Genomic DNA, 18,805 nt, shown 5'->3' with positions numbered 1-18,805 from the left:
ATGAAGGTCCTGATAATATGATGCCAAACTGCTAGAAAACAGCCACTCCAATGGGTTCTCTATGCCTGCCCTTGAATCACCTACGACACCAAGGAAACAGGTGCGAAAGCCATTGATACAACAAAGGAAATACTTTTTCTAGGAAAATACGAGGAAAGAAAGTTTCAGTCTTAGAAAAAGCTTCACTGCAATGACTTTATAAAGGAAATACCTTTTCCAGGAAAATACGAGGAAAGCAGTACGAAAAGTAAGTTTCAGTCTTAAAAAGCTTCAGGGCAATGACTTTAAGAAAAGTAAATCAAAGCTTAGTCAGCCAATATGCTCTATATTTTGCTATTTTCTATATGACAGTTAAAGTTGTTTATTGGTTGGGAAACACTTAATTTATTAGTTAAAGTAAGTCAAATACTGCGTATATTTAAAATTTAGTTTATTTACTTATATTTTTAAATTTTTAATTTTTAAAATTTTTTAATTAAAAATTTAGTTTATTTTCTAATAATATTATTAAAATATTTCTATTAAATTTAAATTCATTACAATATTAATTTTTTATTTTAAAATATTATACTATTGAATTTAAAAAAACCTAACAATATTAATAAATGTATAAAAAATAAATTCTAAATAATAAAAATACAAAAGCTTGAATAATATTTAAATAAAACTTTTCTACCGCTTCCATATACAAATATGCATATTTTAGTTTTTAAACCAAAATGAGATGCGTTTTAGTTGGTCAAAGAAGGCTGCTATGAAAAAGACGAGGAAAGGACTTTCTTAATGATTTATAAATAGGATTTAAAGTTTATGATAAATATTTTAAAACATTTCTTTATCCACCAATGACTCAACATTTGTATAAAATCAATTAAACTTTCGTTAAGGTTTGACTTTGATTTAGATCCTCAATTCAACAAATAATTGTAGCAAAAATAATTTAGAGCCTAAAAGGATTAGGTAGTGATTTAGAGTTTGAAAAGTTTCTGTTTAAAATTAGAATAAAAATATTTGAGTTTTCATCCTTATTAATAGGCTATCACAAAGAAAACATATTTTGGGAAATAATCCCAAACCAAAAATGATTGAATTGTGATTTGAGTGTATCATTTTAAATTAATTAATGATTCATACAAGTCTTGAGTGATAAGTTTAGCCATCTCTGTTACAAGATCATGCATTCTTACTCTTTCATTTCCTACATTTTCTAACAAACAGTTCTCTACTAGTGTTCTTAGTATAGCTTGTCCCTTGTCCATGTTTGCTTCCAAGCTACTCATTTCCTCTATTAATCCCTTTCCAACCCAATCCCTTATCAATTGTTCCTTTAGAATTCCCGAGTCTTCACTATACAATGCACAACTAAGGAAACAATTTTGGATTCTTCGATCTTTCAATCGATCGCAGCTGAATCTCAATTGTTGGTACACTTTGTCTTTAACATCGATGATACTCGATATCTTTCGGTTCAATTCTGTGAGCGCATTCCTCCATATTGGAAGTTTTTCTTCACCTCTCATGCTACTGGCAACTATAACTATCACCAACGGTAAACCGACACAACACTCAACGATAAATTTTGCAATCGGTAGTAAATCTGCAGAACTCATTAGGTTTTGACCAACCTTATCCAAGAACAATGTCCATGCATCTTCATTCGAAAGTGGCTCCATTTTTACGACTTGACAACCCATTCGTCGACATACATCCAATGAACGAGATGTCAACACTAATTTACCCTTAGAAGACTCGGGAATTCCAACTTTTTCAAAGGAAAATCTCTCCCATACATCATCCAATATTAAAACAAATCTACCCTTTCACTCAAAATTTCAGACAACATCCCTGCTCTTAAAGTCTCGTCTTCATCTTCGGAAATACTGACATTCATCTTATTCTGCAGTTCAATAACACTACATTTCCTCGCTACAGTGACCCATACTATGATCTTCAACTCGATTTCACCTTTTAAGAGTTCATTGTTGACAAGCGTGACAACACTTGCTTTTGTTCAACTCGATTTCAACTCCTGTAATTGTTTCATTATTCTTTGTGAATAAGAGAATAGAGAGCATTTACTCAAACTTTTCTTCCAAGTGTTCTTGCTTTTGTTCATCTTTCAAAGATCGTTCTTACTTCGTTCTTCTACCGTTTTTCGTGGAAACTTTAAGGGAATTCTGTTGGATCATTTATTGTTGCGAGTTGAGCTGACTTAGGCGTTTTTACTATGGAATCCTTTATCGCTGCGAGTTAGGCTGACTTAGGCGTTTTTAAGCCAGAAAACTGCCTAAGGCCGCACGGATTGTGTGGGAAAACTCCAAGTTCGTTTTCCCAACTCCTGGCATTCCATTAACTCCAATCTTTTGAACCTCATCATTCCTCAAGTGTTGCATAATCTCATTCTTTTTACGTTTTACTGTTTCAACGACTAAGCTCGGTGTTGGCAACACCTGACCAATCCACGAAAGATCGTTGACAACCAAATCATCAGAAAATCTACCCTTTTCTAGCAATTCTTCAACTTCTTCTTCCTTCTTACGAACATTCTTAACAAGAAATCCACGAGAGAAAAAGCTGCTACCTCTAACTTTAGATTCGAGATTAGGAATTTCCCTATCTATCCTTTTGACATTTTCAATCCACAGATCAACTTCTTTCTTGACTTTCTTTCTCGGGCGCAGCTCTGATTTGATTCTTGATTCAATGTCTTCTTTCTGACCATTTAGTTGATCTCTCTTTCTCTTCAGATTATTTACATTCTGATCAATGCCTTTAGGGAATTCCCAATGGTTTTCAATTAAACCCCGTATAGTATTTGCAACTTCAAAAACAGTCCCTGCTTGTTCAACTAACTCCCTGCACAACACCAATACCATACAAGCATAAGAATTGACATCTAAGCATATATTTTAATTTTGGTAAAAGAATTGGTCATTGCTAAGGAATTTAGTATTATTTATAATACTTCAGTTTTGGGAACAAATTTTTCATTTTCTTATTACTGATAGCTTAAAAATAATTTTGAATAATGCAACTTGAAAAGTACTGCTCATAAACCAAAGGCCAAATACTGCAAAAACATAAGTAAAAAGAACAAAAAGAACTCTATTAAGAAATCCATAACTGTTCACATTGAAATAAAAACCTCTACGTACATGAAATGTTTTATTGCTGAACCCATCTCAAGAAAATGAGACACTGATTTTGGATAGAACTATAGAAATAGGCCTGTTTCTTGAAATGATAACTGGATACCTGCAAAGAGAAATGGAGTTTAAACAATAAATTTCAAGATAGAAGCAGACATTTAAAAAAAAACAAAAAACAAAATCCCCCTTAAGAACCTCTTTCAATAGATTTCCAGCAACTTCAGTTTAATTGCACATTTTATAGACTTAAATTCACCACCTAAATGTAGGCTTAAGAGATTACATGGGTTTTTCCAGCTTTTAATCCTGGCTTATGGTACTTGCTTGATCAAATTTGTGCATCTTAATCATGAAGAAACCGGAAAACTAAACCCAAATCAAAAGTGAGTCAAGGGAAGATCTCAGAAAAGATAGGAAGCAAAAGCATAGAAATATTTCAAGAACAAGCAAAAATTTTCTCAGGATTTGTAAAAATCAAAAGAAACAGAGAATTAGAAATTAAAGTTACCTGATACTTCTTTTTGCCAGTGAAGGACCAAAAACGCAAAACAACCATGAAAATGATTAATAATTTTGGGAAGAAGGAAAGCTGGAGGAAAGACCAAGTTGAAAGAGGGAAGGTGCCATGGAAGATTCAGAAATGAAAAGAAGAAGAAGGAACTTTATTTCCATAAAAGACATAATACTAATAAAGCAGAGTGTAAGAGCGTACAACTTTTGGCACTTGCAGAGTCAACGGTCAGCTATTTTTGTTCTCTTCCATTTCCAAATTGAAATTAAGCCTAATCAAATAAATTCCAGTAATTCAACTTTCATTCGGAATATAAAAATAAAACTCAATCCAATGTTGAAAATTAAGGTTTTCAACTCAATTAACTCAGCCCGATTCAATTCAGATCAATCGCACCTTCATTGCTAAAAAGTTACATTTGTTGCATGCTAATATGTTGAAATAATTTATTACAATCCTATCTTTTGATGATAACAAAAATGGTTTAATAGAATAGAAAGCCCTGATTTTTTTTAAAAAAACTTAAGCTATTGTTTTCTTCTCACTCAATTGGGTGCGCTCAAACTTTTTTTTAAATAAATTAAAACATTAATATTTTATACTCAATTGAATATTTGAATTGTGAAAATGCATTAAAAAAAATATTTTAACCGCTAATTTTAACAATCATCACATGTCACAACTACGACGTGATATGTGATAAAAAATTAAAAATTTTAATTTTAATAAAAATATAAAAAATATTTAAATTTTATTAAAAACTAGAAGAAAAAAATGTATAAGAATTGTAAAAAAATTATAAAATTTTATACAGTCATAAAAATTATAAAAATTATCATATCAAAGAAGCAATTTATAATTTTCCTATAAGATTTTTATTTTTATCATTTTTCGCCATATGTCATGCTGTGTTACGACACATGATGACTTTAATTGAAAAAAATTGAGGATCGTTAATTTTAACGGTCAACGATTAAAATTAATGTTTAAAGAGTCCTTTTGATGTTTTTTTATTTTTTATAGTTTTTTTGCCACATGTGACACTGTGGTTGTAATATGGAGTGGCTTTAACTGAAAAAAATAACTTTAATGGTTAACTATTAAAGTTAATGATGAAAGAGGCACTTTGATGCATTGGAAAAAAAAAGGCAGGGATTTAATTGTTATTTTGAAAAGTTTAAAAGCTTTTTTTGATGCGTTTTGGAAGTTTAAACAATCAATGGAGTGTAAAAAATAAGAAAAAAAAGTTTAAAACTTTCTAAACCTTACTAATTGTATGTCATGTTGATATAAACTTTTCCGAAGCAAAAAGTAGAGGATGGAAAAGCAAGAGATTATGAATACATAACAAAGTACAGTACAAATAAAAATTTTGAAAGCTCATTATTAAAAAGGAAGTAGGTTTGATTGAAATAAATAGAGCACTTAGGAATTGCATTCACTCTACAAAAGAAGTTACCAGATTACAAAATTCACGAAGCGCTTCAAAAGAGACTTGGCATCAGGATCATCCCATTCCGCTGATTCCCACCACTCCTTTGGCTTTACATAAATACGAAGTTTAAGAGGTGACAATGGTGGGACTTGGGGAAGTTTTAGAGGCATTCTTTTTAGTTTCGGACAATCTCTTACGCCAATCCACTTAAGAGATTCACAAACCACCACTGCATCAACATTGCAAATACTCTTCAATTCAGGTAGCCATTCCAATACAAGTTTCTTTAATTTTAGAAGGCTGAATTCCATGGTAGGCATTCCTCTTTCGTCCGATTCAAAATCTAATGCTATTATTTCCTCCAATTGGACACATAATGAAATCTTAAGCCCTTGTAAATTTAGCGGCACGCTGTTTGGAGAGAACAACTTTTTCATATTTTTCACATCCCTTATTTCAAGATATGTAAGAGAGGAAAAGGTGCCAAGTGAGGTTAGGACAAACCTGGAGAAAAGTGGGTAGTTTACGTGACAACAGAAAGTGCAGTTACCAGCATACAATTCCTCAATGTCACGTGGAAGCATAATCTGGTTGGAGATATTGGAATCCCCTAATTCAATGCCTTTTGTTGTTAAAATGGCCGCTGGAAATGGTCTTTTACCCATATGGATGATATATTTAGGAGGTTCTTCTCGACCATGAAAAGCTTGGAGATACATGCTCAAGTCTTGGAAGTCGTAAAACCTCCCTTCAACCATTTCCAATTTCTTCAACTTACCAACCTCCTTTCCACTTACCAATGTTTCACTAACATTCAAAATTTGAAGGCAAGAAAGTTTGGACAATATTCCATTCGGGATCTCAAGTACGATCGAATGTTTTAGATCTAGGTACTTGAGACTCAACAAGTTTTGCATCCCATGAGGGACTTCCCTGATTTTTGTTGCTCGAAGATCCAACTCTTTTAAAACTCGAAGCTTTGACAAGGATGGCACATACTCTAAATGATCACAGTAAGCAAGCAATAATGCAGTGAGATTCTTCAAATTTGATATGGAATTTGGGAGACTCTTGATAGGATTAAGAGAAAGCTTAAGAATCTTGAGTCCATCCATATGGTTGAAGAAACCTTCGGGAATACTCTTTATACCACAACCAGGCAGCAACAATGTTGTGAGCATCGGACACTTTGGTGGTGACATTTCCAAGGGATACAGAACTTCTAACTCCCCATTCCACATCAATGAAACCTTCTCCAAATCCTCACTCCATTCTTGCACCTTCGGTGGCTCCCTTAATCCCATGTCAGCTTAGAAATACTCTTGTCCTTGGATACAGTGATCCAAATTACAATATGGAACTTCCCCGTCTCTTTTAAGAGTTGATTGTTTATAAGCTTCATGATGCTTGTTTTCCCCACACCACCCATCCCCCAAACTCCAATCTTTCCAACCTCATCATCCATCAAACACTGCCAAATCTCTCCCAAACAGGCCTTTGCACTTTCACCAGATAAAGTTGTAGTCGAAAAAACCTGTCCAATCCATTGAGGATGGTCAACCACCAAGCCTTCCTGAAATTTGCCTTGTTGAATAAGTTCCTCAACTTCTCTTGTCCTCTTTAACACATCGTCTGCATGAAATCCACGTGTAAGAGTAATGCTTTCACCGATTTGTTCATTAAATTTTTGAACTTCGCCATTGATTCTTTCGACATTTTCCAACCATATCTGGACTTCCGTCTTGAGTTTCTTTCTTGGCTGCAGCTCTGCGTTAATTCTAGAATCTGTATCTTCCTTCACACCATTCAATTCCGTTACTTTCCTTTTCAAGTCATTCAGATGCTGGTCAAGGCTTCTGTGATTGTCCAGTTGTTTATCAATCTTATTCAGAACAAAGTCCATGGCTGTCAGATAAGAGTACTGCATAACATGTAATATGTTAGAAACCAAATAATAATAATAATGCATAGTCAGCTGTATGTATCTAAACATGGCTAAAAAGTAACGTCATTTTCTGAACAGATTCCACAAGATCTTTTAGTAGTTATAAAGATGTAATCAAGAAATTTCCCCTCACGAATGATGAAATGAAATTAATAGAACATAAATTACCATGCATGAGGAATTCCATTATGTGATTATTTGATTTTTCAATGCAATAGCAGCGTTTGTTGTTTCAGTGCCGTTTTTCATGATATGTTAACATGCTGTTATTAAGCTCCCTGTTTCACCTCCTAATCTCAATTCCAGTGCTAGGATAATCCTTCTGTTTTACTCTTCTACAATAAAATGTGCCTAATGGGATCTTGGAAGCACATTTACTGTAGTTGTAACAAGCTAGAACACAAATCATAAACAATTTGTATCAGCATCTCAGTGACCTATGCTAAAGAGTCTTGCTTTTTTCTATAATCGACACATATTCAAATATAAGATATGCAGATGTGATCTTCCTAAAATATGAAAAAATACGTTCACCCTCGAAGTGGGAGCAAAAAGCAATGTATGTCATTGCAAGCATGAAAAGGAACCTAGTTTGTTGCAGTTTATGAGACTTGAAAAAACAATATAAAAATGTAGAAATCAATAAATACCTTTTTTGGCTAACTTATTTGAAGACGATGACCGGAGCGGGGAAAAAAGAGCAAAGCACCACAAATGAGGAAAAGCAGCAAAACAAGTTGGTTGGTTGCTGATAATATGATGGCAAAGTGGTCATGAAAAATGACTCTAACATTTGTGTAAAATTATGGTCATGAAAACTAATTAAATTAATTCAACAAGTGACTGTAGTAAAAATAGGTTGTAGCAAAATAATTTTTTCAGCATTTATCAAATGTTTTAATGGCTTGTAAAAAAAAGTTGTGATTTAGATCATTTAAGTACCTTCCAAAAAGAAAAAAAAATCTTGGAAAATAATGTTAATAATTTTTTTGTGAATTAATTTTTATAATTAACTTGTTTAACTTGAACTAATTTATATCTTAAAAAAAAATTTTGAGTTTGTATACCCCTACTCAAATTAGGATCTGTCAACTACCAATCAGAAAGATGCCCTAAGTTTCATGTCTCGTTCTAACCATCTGGACAAACAAAAATCACTCATTACATCAAACCCTTGACCTTATATTAAAAACGTGATGTTGTTTGTCACCAAATCTTATGTGGGTTAAACTACTCTATACTGTTGTATTAGAATGAATGACAATATCTATACCATCACAAACATTCTTGTCCCATTGGAGACATTCTCCCCACACGTTCCGTAATGATGGCTAGACGGCAAATTTAGCACGTTAACACCACTTTGCATAGGACCCCGTCAATAAATACTTCTAAGAACGATGAAAAAGGTTCCCCTCAACACTTTATTTGCATATCTCTTCATTCTCACTCTCTGTAATATTTGGCTCTCTGTCCCGACTGGGTGAACCAACCTCCATAATCACAACCATGTCCTTCCCCATGTCTTCTCGTTGCATTACCATATCAACAAAGTTAATTTTAATTTTGATTTTTATTAAATTCAAATTATTTTAAGTTTTGATTGTTTTTGATTTATTGTATCATTTTAGTTAATAAAAAATTATAAATGTTGGAGCTTGATTATACATAGGTTAAAGTTGCAATAATAATTCATGATTCATATAACTCATTGGTGATTAGTTTAGCCATATCTATTACAAAATCATGCATTTTCACTCTTCCATTTCCTACATTTTCTAACAAGCAATTATCAACTAATGTTCTTAGGATAGTCTGACACTTGTCAAAGTTTGCTTCCATGTTACCCATATCCTCTATTAATCCCTTTCTAATCTAATCCCTTATCAATTATTCCTTTAGGATTCTTGAATCTTCACTATACGATGCGTAACTATAGAAACAATTTTTATTCTTTGATCATCCAATCAGTTGTAACTGAATCTCATTTGCTGATGATTTGTTAAGGTTTTGTTGGGATTAAATTAAGACTCCAAGCTCATGAAATCACAACTGCTCTCCCAACTTTGAATGTATGAATAAATACGGATGATATAAATATATATGAATAGAAATCAAAGAATTAAAAGTGTTGGTATGTATTCTTGTAAATATTCAATTTAAAGAATAAAAAATACTGGTTGAATAACTTGAGACGTCTTTAAGGATATTTCGCCGGACCTACAACTAATGCTACACTAAATTTCTGAAGTCGGTTAATCTTTTATTTTCTAACTTATTAGTGCACTATATATAAAAGCTAATCCAAGTGCACTAAGTGCTTAGAAACTTAAGGTTTAACCGAGACTTACAATTACAAAAGAATAAAACACTCTTATTAATACACAATACAATTATAATATGATACACACTTCTCTCCTACATCGTTACAAGAATGAAAGCTCTTACCCCTATTTATAGAGTTTAGTGGCCTATGAATTGTTGATACATGTCAATATCCTTACTATTAATTTTACAAATATTTAATAACTAGAATATTCATGTATAATAACTAGTCTTATAGATAATATCCTATTTCTTTAATCTATATTCTAGAATCTTCTAAAAAAATATCTTTTAAAGGATAAATTTGGCTTTTATCCAAAAGTTCCATTGGCTTCCAACCATATATATATATATAAGAATTTTATTGGCTAAAAATAGTAAAGGTAAGTGAAATAGTTTGAAAATAGTTCAATGAATTTGGATTTAACTAAAAATAATTTCAATCGACTAAGCTATTTATAACTTGGCTAAATATAAAATTTATTAGTTAAAAAGTTTATTTTTCTTGGACTCTAAAAAATCTAATAAAAAATAATTTCAAAAACTAAAAGGTTAAAAAATCCAATACAATAACTTTTTTGAATATAATGCACAAATCCACCTTCTCAACTTAATTCCCTCTAGCTCACGAAGTATAAAGATTTATAAACAAACGTCTCAAAATTTTTGTTTAAGAATATGAGATTTGATTCCTTTGAAATATCTCAATTTTTCTAACATGTATATCGTTAATTTTGTTGATATAGAATATTATGAAGGAAAAGTATTGAATGGAAAAGGAAGACACCATAAACAAGCATCAAAATACGATAACCAAAGCTTATTACAACCAAAAAAGAAAGGGTAAACTATTAAAATAGTCACTTTTGTTTGCCCCAGGTTACATTTTAGTCACTTATGTTTGAAATGTTACGTTTTAGTCACTTATGTTATCATGTTGTAACATTTTAGTCACTAAGCCATTAATTTCTGTTAATAGTGTAACAATAAGCTGATGTGGCACATTAAATCATCATTTCAAACGAAAATTTTAGGTTAAATTATAAAATTGGTCCCTATATTTTTTCATTTTAAGCAATTTAATTCTTTTCTTTTATGTTCTTTTAATTTTCTTTGTTTTTCTTTTCTTTTCCATTCATTTCTACTTCTCCCTCTGTTTTCCTCCCTTCTCCATTTCTTTTAATGTAGTTTTTTTTTATATTTTTTATTTGTTAAAATTAGTCCCTATATTTTTTTCTTGAACAATTTAATTTTTTATTTTTATTTCTTTATTTGTTAAAGCAAATTATCCTTGATTACATACTCTGTGTGTAAACCCAAAGAATAGTTTTTGATCATTGCAAGATGAATAAAATCGATCTTATTGCATGAATCAATACCAATTCTTCTTCAATATATAATAGAACACCAAGCTAAACTCTACCAAAGACATTAATTTGTTTACCAAATTGGTGCCAAAAACTAAAAATTAAGTTAACTCTAATGGGATCAGAAAGGTTAACCAATATTATGAAAATCTTGATTGAAATATCAGGTCCAAGCAATTCTATAAAATCACCATAATAATCCATTTTTGGATCCTTTGTATAGCATCAACCATAAGTGTAAAATATCAAAAACCCAAATTCACAATTGTTTACAATAAGGAAAAAAAGATTAAAAAAAAATCTTTATTATGGATTTTCATTGAAGAGTAATACAAAATTGTTACCCTAAGTTGAAAATATATTAAAAACTAATCAAAAGGAATATTCAACAGAACGTACAAGAAATACCCAATATCAAAATAAAAGTATAGAGACTAGTTTTAACAAACGGAAAATATAGAAAAACTATATTAAAAGAAACAAAGAAGGAAGGAAAACAGAGGGAGAAACAGAAGAGAATGAAAAAAAAAAAGAAAAAAAAAGGAAAGTTAAAAATTTTTGTATTGATCTTCAACGAAAACCCAGAATAAAGATTTTTTAACCCAGAATAAAGATTTTTTAATCTTTTTTTTTGCTTATTATAGACAATTGTGAATAAAAATAAAAAGGAAAAAAATAAATTGTTTAAAAAAATAAAAGTATAGGGACTAATTTTAATAAATGGAAAACATAAAAAAAACTATGTTAAAAAATAGAAAAGGGAGGAAAATATAAAGAGAAACAAAAGAGAATGGAAAATAAGGAAAAAAAAGTTAAAAAACTTACCGTTATATTATTAACGGCAATTAACGGCTCAGTGACTAAAATATTACAATACGATAACGTAAGTGACTAAAATGTAACATTTCAAACATAAGTAACTAAAATGTAACCTGAGGTAAACAAAAGTGACTATTTTAATAGTTTATCCAAAAAGAAATGAGGTTTGGTTCAAATAAATAATACAGCTTGCAATTGCATTCATCAAAGTTGCCTAGAAACAAGAAAATATAAGTAATGCCAATGTCACTCCTCTACCGCTACATAAATAGAAAATGAGAGAGCTGGTGAAGATGATCGGATATGAGGAAGACTAAAAGGCATCCTTTTTAATTTCCGACAATCTATTACATCAATCCATTTAAGAGATTCACAAGCCACCACTGCATCAACATTGCAAATACTCTTCAATTCAGGAAGGCATTCCAGTAAGTATCTTTAATTTTATAAGGCAAAATTCCATGGTAGCTAGGCATTCCTCTTCCGTCCGATTCAAAATCTAATGCTATTATTTCCTCCAGTTGGACACATAAGGAAACCTCGAGCACTTCCAAATTTAACGGCACACAGTTTGGAGAGAACAATTTTTTCATATTTTTTACATCCCTTATTTCAAGATATGTAAGAGAGGTTAGGACAAACCTGGAGAAAAACGGGTAGTTTTCATGACAACATAAAGAGCAGTTACGAACATACAATTCCTCAATGTCACGTGGAAGCATAATCTGATTCCATAACCGTGTTTAAAAACATTTAAATTTATATAAATTTTGTTCGCCATATGATGTCCTTGTTTATGATCGGTAAGGGAAGAGGCGAAGGTAGAAAATATTTTTAGGAATGTTGAAATTAAATTTTAATTTTTATAATAATAAAAATATAATTTCATCATTTGAATAGTATATATCTTTATAAAAATATAATATTTTTATTATTTAAATTTTTTTACATAAAATAAATAATTCAAAAATTTTAGGACTTCGATTCACATAACTTTAATCTAATAAGAGAACCAATAGAATACTTATCATAATATATTAAAGGGATTAAACTAGTAATTTCATCCTTGCACAGCGAATTAACACCAAAATAACAACAAAATAATTTAACAAAATTTACGCTATCCTTGGATTATAATCGAAATCGGATATTCAAAGCAAAAGAAAAGGAAAAAGCTCAAAGAGAAAAAAAGAAAAAAAAAAAGGGGGAAAGAACCAAATAGAAAACAATAACAGGGAGAAAAAACGTGAAAGGGGGTGAGAGAATAATGGACGGTTTAGTAGACTAATAAGCTCATCCTTATCAACAATCTAATAAAATTAAAAGATAAGCTTAAAAAGTCAAGCTTAACATAATATCAAAATTAATAAAAAAAATCCAAAACAAAAGAATTAACTCAAGACCTAAAACAAACATTTAAGACACTTAACCACATACCAAATTAAATTATTTAACATACTTTAACAATCTAAACACAACAAAAGTGGGGCGTTACAATGAGTTTCTTGCTGCATTTTGGGTTTCATGGAGCTAGTCGTACAGCATTGGCTCTGGTCATTGGGCTCATCAAGCTGAAGAATGGTCTTGGGTCTAGCAGTGTAGATTGCTTGGTGCATGAATTTTGACCCCCAGTCCCATCAACTTGACTTTCGTATTGGTTTGGCTGCCAGAGTCATTACTGGAGTAGAGTGGCCAAAACAAATATGGTGGTTGGGTATTTAATGCCCTTCCCAGAAAGTCCAAGTTGCACCTAACCAGGGACCTTGGAGTTGGAGGTTTCTCAGTTTCTGCAGTCCAGGCTCCATAGACGTAGAGATTGTTGTTTTTGAGTTGGCCTTTGAGGACCCAGGTCCTCGTTGATGGGGGGCTGCTCATCATTTATGCTGCATATAGAGATGGTCGGGAGACTTCAAAGAGATGGGAAGGGAAGACAAGGGATACTTATTAAACAATTTCTTAAAGATTGTTTAAGTGAAAGTGATGCATACATTTATTCATTTTTATATTTAACATATTATTATTTTTATCATTACAAATTTAATTATTATTAGAGCTAAACAAAGTTGGTATTTGCTGCTAACATACAAGCACTTCAAAGTTTTACAATTTACAAACAAAAGCTGATGACATGAGAGCATTATCAACTGTGTGTAACCTGGGAAACAATCGTCTTATCCAAACGGAGTAGGTGGACGCCACAGACACGGAGGTGGTGGTGACCGTGGCGGCGGAGGAGGTCGAGGTGATGGAGGAGGGCTTTTGAAGTGAACAGGAGCATTAATCCTGGGTGATGGTGGAGTTATTCGCCGACTCCTCCTAGACAAAGCTTTCAACTCTTTCGAGAAATCATCCGATGGTGATAAAGGATCAGACTCAGCCGCCTCAACTGCCAGATTAAGCTGCGAAAACGTAAGGGCATTTATCAACAGCAAAGCAAGCAAGACAGGCTCCACTTCCATTTCCGAAGCTCCCTTTTTCTGTAAGCTAATAAGGGAGCCTGGTCTTTTATGAAGTCTTGATTGAAGCTTTCAGGGATGGGGAAAAGATATTTTTATTTAAATGTAATGAAATTATTGGTTACACCTGTTGTCAAAATATTTAGAAAATAAAAATATATTAATTTTTTTAGGTAGTTTGTAAAATAAAAAATAAATTATCAATATATCTAATATAAAAATGTATAAACAATAATTATTAAAAGTATCTTATTAATTTTTAATAATAAAGTGAATGATGATATTATAAAAACTGATTTATCAATCCTATCAACTCCTTTAAGTCAACTTCGGTGGGCATTGAGATTTAATTAATGCACCGGCCATATTTAATTTTTATGGCTATTTTACAAAAAAAAAAGCCCTTTTTTTCAATATTTATCGAAATGGGCCATTTTTCGCGAAATCGCGTCCACGTCAGCTCGATGTCAGGGTACGCGCCAAAAAATCGCGTCCACGTCAGCGCGACCTGCTGACGTGGACTGAAATCGCGCCCTAGAGGACGCGATTTGCTGACGTGGCATGAACAGTTTATGTTTTTTAGGTTGAAAAACTTTGAAAGGCCATAACTTTTGGCTCGGTTGTCCGATTAAGACGATTTTTTTTATTTCGAATAACTTTTCAAGATCTACGCGCTGACAAACTTCTTAAAAATGAATAGGGACTAATTTGTAAAGTATAATTTGTTAGTTACGAGTATAGGGACTAAAGTGTAATTATTTCAAAATTAGCATGAAATTTTTGTATTTAAGAATATTTGAATGTTATGGAAGGATGAAATTGAATTTGAATTGAAAAACGAAGCTTATATTTGAAAATATGACTATTTAGGTTTTAGGGACTAAATTGAATAAAATGGAAAATTTTAGGGAACTTCTCAAAAGTGGAATGAGCTGGCTTATACCTATAACAGGATGATATAAAACAATTCTGTAAAAAAAATCCGGTGTTTACTTCAAAAAAATAAGGAAAATAATAATTCGAATGTTTCAAAATTCAATTTTAAACTGAAAAATAAAAATTTAGGGGCAAAAAAGGATCTTTTTCGACAAAAACTTCGGCAAACCACGCGTAGATCTCAAAAATTTATTCGAAATAAAAAAAATCGTCTCAATCAGACAACCGAGCCAAAAGTTATGGCCTTTCAAAGTTTTCCAAGCTAAAAACCCTAAACTGTTCATGCCACGTCAGCAAATCGCGTCCTCGTAGGCGCGATTTGTGTCCACGTAAGCAAATCGCGCTGACGTGGACGCGATGTCCTGGCGCGTACCCTGACCTCGCGCTGACGTGGATGCGATTTCGCGGAAAATGGCCCATTCCAGTAAATAATTAAAAAATCGTCCCATTTCGATAAATATTAAAAAAAAGAGCTTTTTTTGGTAAAATAGCCTGATTTTATGACTTTGTAATTGTGTTCAAGAATTTATATAAGTTTTGTATGCATATGATGTCATGTTTAATATACTGAAATTTGCTGCTTATCGTAAGTAGAGAGACAGAAGCTGCGATGGATTAGCCTTTTACCATTTTAACCTGTTTTTGTTTTGGCTTTTTATTATTTTTCAATATTTCATAGCTTTTTTTGTTTTAAAAGTGGGATCTTTAAAAGTTAATTAAATATTTTAATTTAAAGTTTAGTGTCTAAAAAAATAGATTACGATTTAAATTAAGTTCAAAAAGTTCTTACTGATAGGTCATCTAAGTACCTTTCAAAAAGAAAAAGAAAAAGAAATATCTTGCAGAAAATACGTGCCTATGAAAAATATGAAGCAACAATTGCCTCTTTGGAGAACACTAAGAACTTGACTCAGTTGAGAGTAGTGGAGTTGATCAGTGTTTTACAAGCACAAGAGCAAAGGAGACTTACGAGGCACGAAGGAAGCATAGAAAGAAGCATTGAAGGCTAAGATGCAGCAAGGCGAAAAAGGAGAGGAATAGAAGTGGAATGAGAAGAAGAGTGATTGCAATAGTGGTTCAGAAACTATTGCAAAAGGTAATAGTACTGAAAATTATAATAAGTATTCTTCATGTAAGTATTGTGGAAAATAGAATCATCCCCATTTCAGGTGTTGGAGAAGGCCAGATGTGAAATGCAAAAGGTGCAACTTGATGGGGCACATTGAAAGGTTCTGCAAGGAACTGAGAAATTAGAAGCAAGGTGGAGCACTTGTTGCAGTTAAAGAAGAAGAAGACCATTTGTTTGTTGTCTCTTGCTTCTCATCAAGCACTCTATATGACAGTTGGTTAGTTGGTAGTGGTTGTACCAATCACATGTCTTATGATGAGAAGCTGTTTAAAGACCTTGACAGGTCATTAAAGTCGAAGAGGGAAGGGTCTGATCCTTGACTCTAGTGGCAATGAATTGTTTAGGATCAAGATGCAGAAGAAAAGTTTCTCATTGAATCCACTTGAGGAGGAGCAAGTGGCATCCAATTGTTAGGAAAAAATGACATCAATGCAACAAACAATTATAAAATTGATGACACAATGTAATAAAAAGAGCTTTGAGCTTCAAATAAAATCGGCAGATAATTGTATTCTGCAAGAACAACTGCAAATCAAGTGTTTTGAGAATGAGGAGTTGTAGACAAAGGTAAATCTTTTGGGGCAACAGTTAACATCTCTCTCTGATGATAAACTATCACCTTTTGCACATGAAATATTTGAAGAACCTGTTGATTAGCTACGGAAAAAAAATTCTATCCCAGGAAATCGAGAGTAATGTGCAACTTTCAGAAGAGAATAGTGGGTTAGGTTTCCAAAATCAAAAGCTGACTGAAGAAGCTTCATATGCGAAAGAATTGACATCTGTAGATGTTGTTGAGTTTAAGAATTTAGTTGTTAAGTTGATCCAGCTTTCAGTGCAAAATGAAAAATTGAAAAAGGAATTATTAACTGCGAGAAGATTTGTTAATCAAATATAAATGGTATTAATATCAAGTATAGTGACAACACAAGACCTTGGAAGAAGAGTGGCACTCTAGCCACTCTCATGACTTTTCTAGAGCAGCTTGTGATGATTTTGAATTATGAAAATTTTGATTTAGATGGATTTGAACGCTAGGAAACAATTGGAGGCAACTCTTGAAGCTACACTAGTCGAGAAGGAATTCATAGAAGGCAAATATTGAATATACTAGTTTATTACAAATAAGAGGATCAGATGACAGATATTTTCACTAAAATTTTCATGTTAGTCAATTTGAGTTTCTTAAGAATAAACTTGGTGTTTGTAACACTTGAGTTAGGAGAAGAATGTCAGTGTCTCAAGGTTGCATCTATTTTTTTTTAAAAAAAAGACTAAGTCCTAGAGTGATTTCTTAGCTTGTTAGTAGGAGTAGCAATTTGAATTTTTTGTTGAAGTTGTTACTTGACACTTATATAAGGGCTACTTTGTTAATGAATTAAATTATCTCTTCAGTCATATTTTTTTCTATGCTTCAATTAGTTCTTTACTAAATCAACATCTTTTCACATTATAAAAATAAAACTTAATCAAATTCAATTCTAATAAAATTTAAAATTACTTTTTTCACTGTTTCAACATTTAGGCTCAACTCAATTACATCTTTAATTAACTTAGATTCAATTTAACTCAAAACAATCACACCTTAACTGCTAAAATGTTACACATTTGCTGCACGTTAACCCGCAATATGCTGCTTCCAACTTCGAAATAGTTTAATACAATCCTACAATTATTCAGTCATAACATAAATTTATATAAAGCTAAAAACATGAATTCACGTAATAGTTTTCATGAAAGAAATTATAACCATGTTTCGGCTTTGAACAAGTAAAAGTTTCAGTTGGTTTTTCCATAATTCCAAAGTGAGGAATTTCTATTCCACTTGTACAAAATTTAGAATACAAATAGCAATTAGAAGTTAATTGAAAAAAAATCATTGGAGTTAATGTAAATTCAACACTACCAGCAAGACCTCAACAAGGGCTCTAAAATAGATTTGGCATTCGGATGATCCCATTCCACCGATTCCCACCACTCTTCTGGCTTTATACAAATAAGAGGAGAGAGAGGGCCAGATGGTTGAAGTCTAATATTATCAAGTTGGGAAAGATTAAGAGGCATTCTTTTTAATTTCGGACAATTTCTTACCTCAATTATTTCAAGTGAATCACAAACGATTACTCCATTAACACTGCAAATACTCTTCAATTTTGGTAGATTCCATAGTGAAAATAACCTTAATTGTGGTAAATGAAACTCCATAGTAGCCTTTTCACTTTGATTCCATCCAAGTTCTATTGCTATTATTTCCTCTAGCTTGTTACACTCCGATACGCTAAGCTCTTGTAAATTTAGTGGCAAGCAATTTGGAGAGAACAATTTTTTTATGCTTTTACAATTATATATATCAAGAAATTTAAGAGAGGAGAATGTGCTAAGTGAGATTAGAATAAACCTGGAGAAAAGAGGATACCCTTCGCTACAATTGAGATTGCACTCCTTAATGTATAACTCCTCAACATGTGGAAGTATAATCTGTGTTAAGTTTAGTTCCCATGCAAAGGTGGCCATGCACGACATACAAAGGTGGTCATGCTCCTGGAATCGCAGCAAGCAGTGGTGCCATGGTGTGCAGCAACTGAAGTTTGAAGCTGCCAATCTATTTGCTGTTTTTAGTTTCATTTTGATTGTTTTGTAATCTAGTTCATGTTGAACTAAGTAGGTAAATGTTTTGATATTGATTGACTGAAAAGTCAGCAATGCAAGTTGTACAAGCTAATCTTGTAAGTT

General features: G+C 32.1%; 2 protein-coding genes across 2 annotated transcripts; both read right to left on the bottom strand.

The window, feature by feature from the left end:
• Positions 1-1,083: 1,083 nt before the first annotated feature.
• On the bottom strand, positions 1,084-3,813 carry LOC121223423 (uncharacterized). Its single transcript, XM_041104840.1, has 3 exons — positions 3,658-3,813; positions 3,156-3,255; positions 1,084-2,856 (listed from the first exon to the last, which is right to left on the bottom strand). The coding sequence occupies exons 2-3, from the start codon at positions 3,179-3,181 to the stop codon at positions 2,271-2,273; spliced, it is 612 nt and encodes a 203-aa protein (XP_040960774.1). The 5' UTR covers positions 3,182-3,255; positions 3,658-3,813; the 3' UTR covers positions 1,084-2,270.
• A 1,302-nt stretch (positions 3,814-5,115) lies between these two features.
• Positions 5,116-6,336, bottom strand: LOC121223231 (probable disease resistance protein At4g27220). The gene has a single exon (XM_041104363.1). It carries the CDS (start codon positions 6,334-6,336, stop codon positions 5,116-5,118), a length of 1,221 nt encoding a protein of 406 aa, XP_040960297.1.
• Positions 6,337-18,805: the final 12,469 nt, after the last annotated feature.

Source organism: Gossypium hirsutum, chromosome D11, assembly GCF_007990345.1.
Source record: "Gossypium hirsutum isolate 1008001.06 chromosome D11, Gossypium_hirsutum_v2.1, whole genome shotgun sequence".
NCBI classification, from domain to species: domain Eukaryota; kingdom Viridiplantae; phylum Streptophyta; class Magnoliopsida; order Malvales; family Malvaceae; genus Gossypium; species Gossypium hirsutum.
Note: the sequence above shows the minus strand (reverse complement) of the source record. Positions and strands in the feature narration are given on the sequence as shown.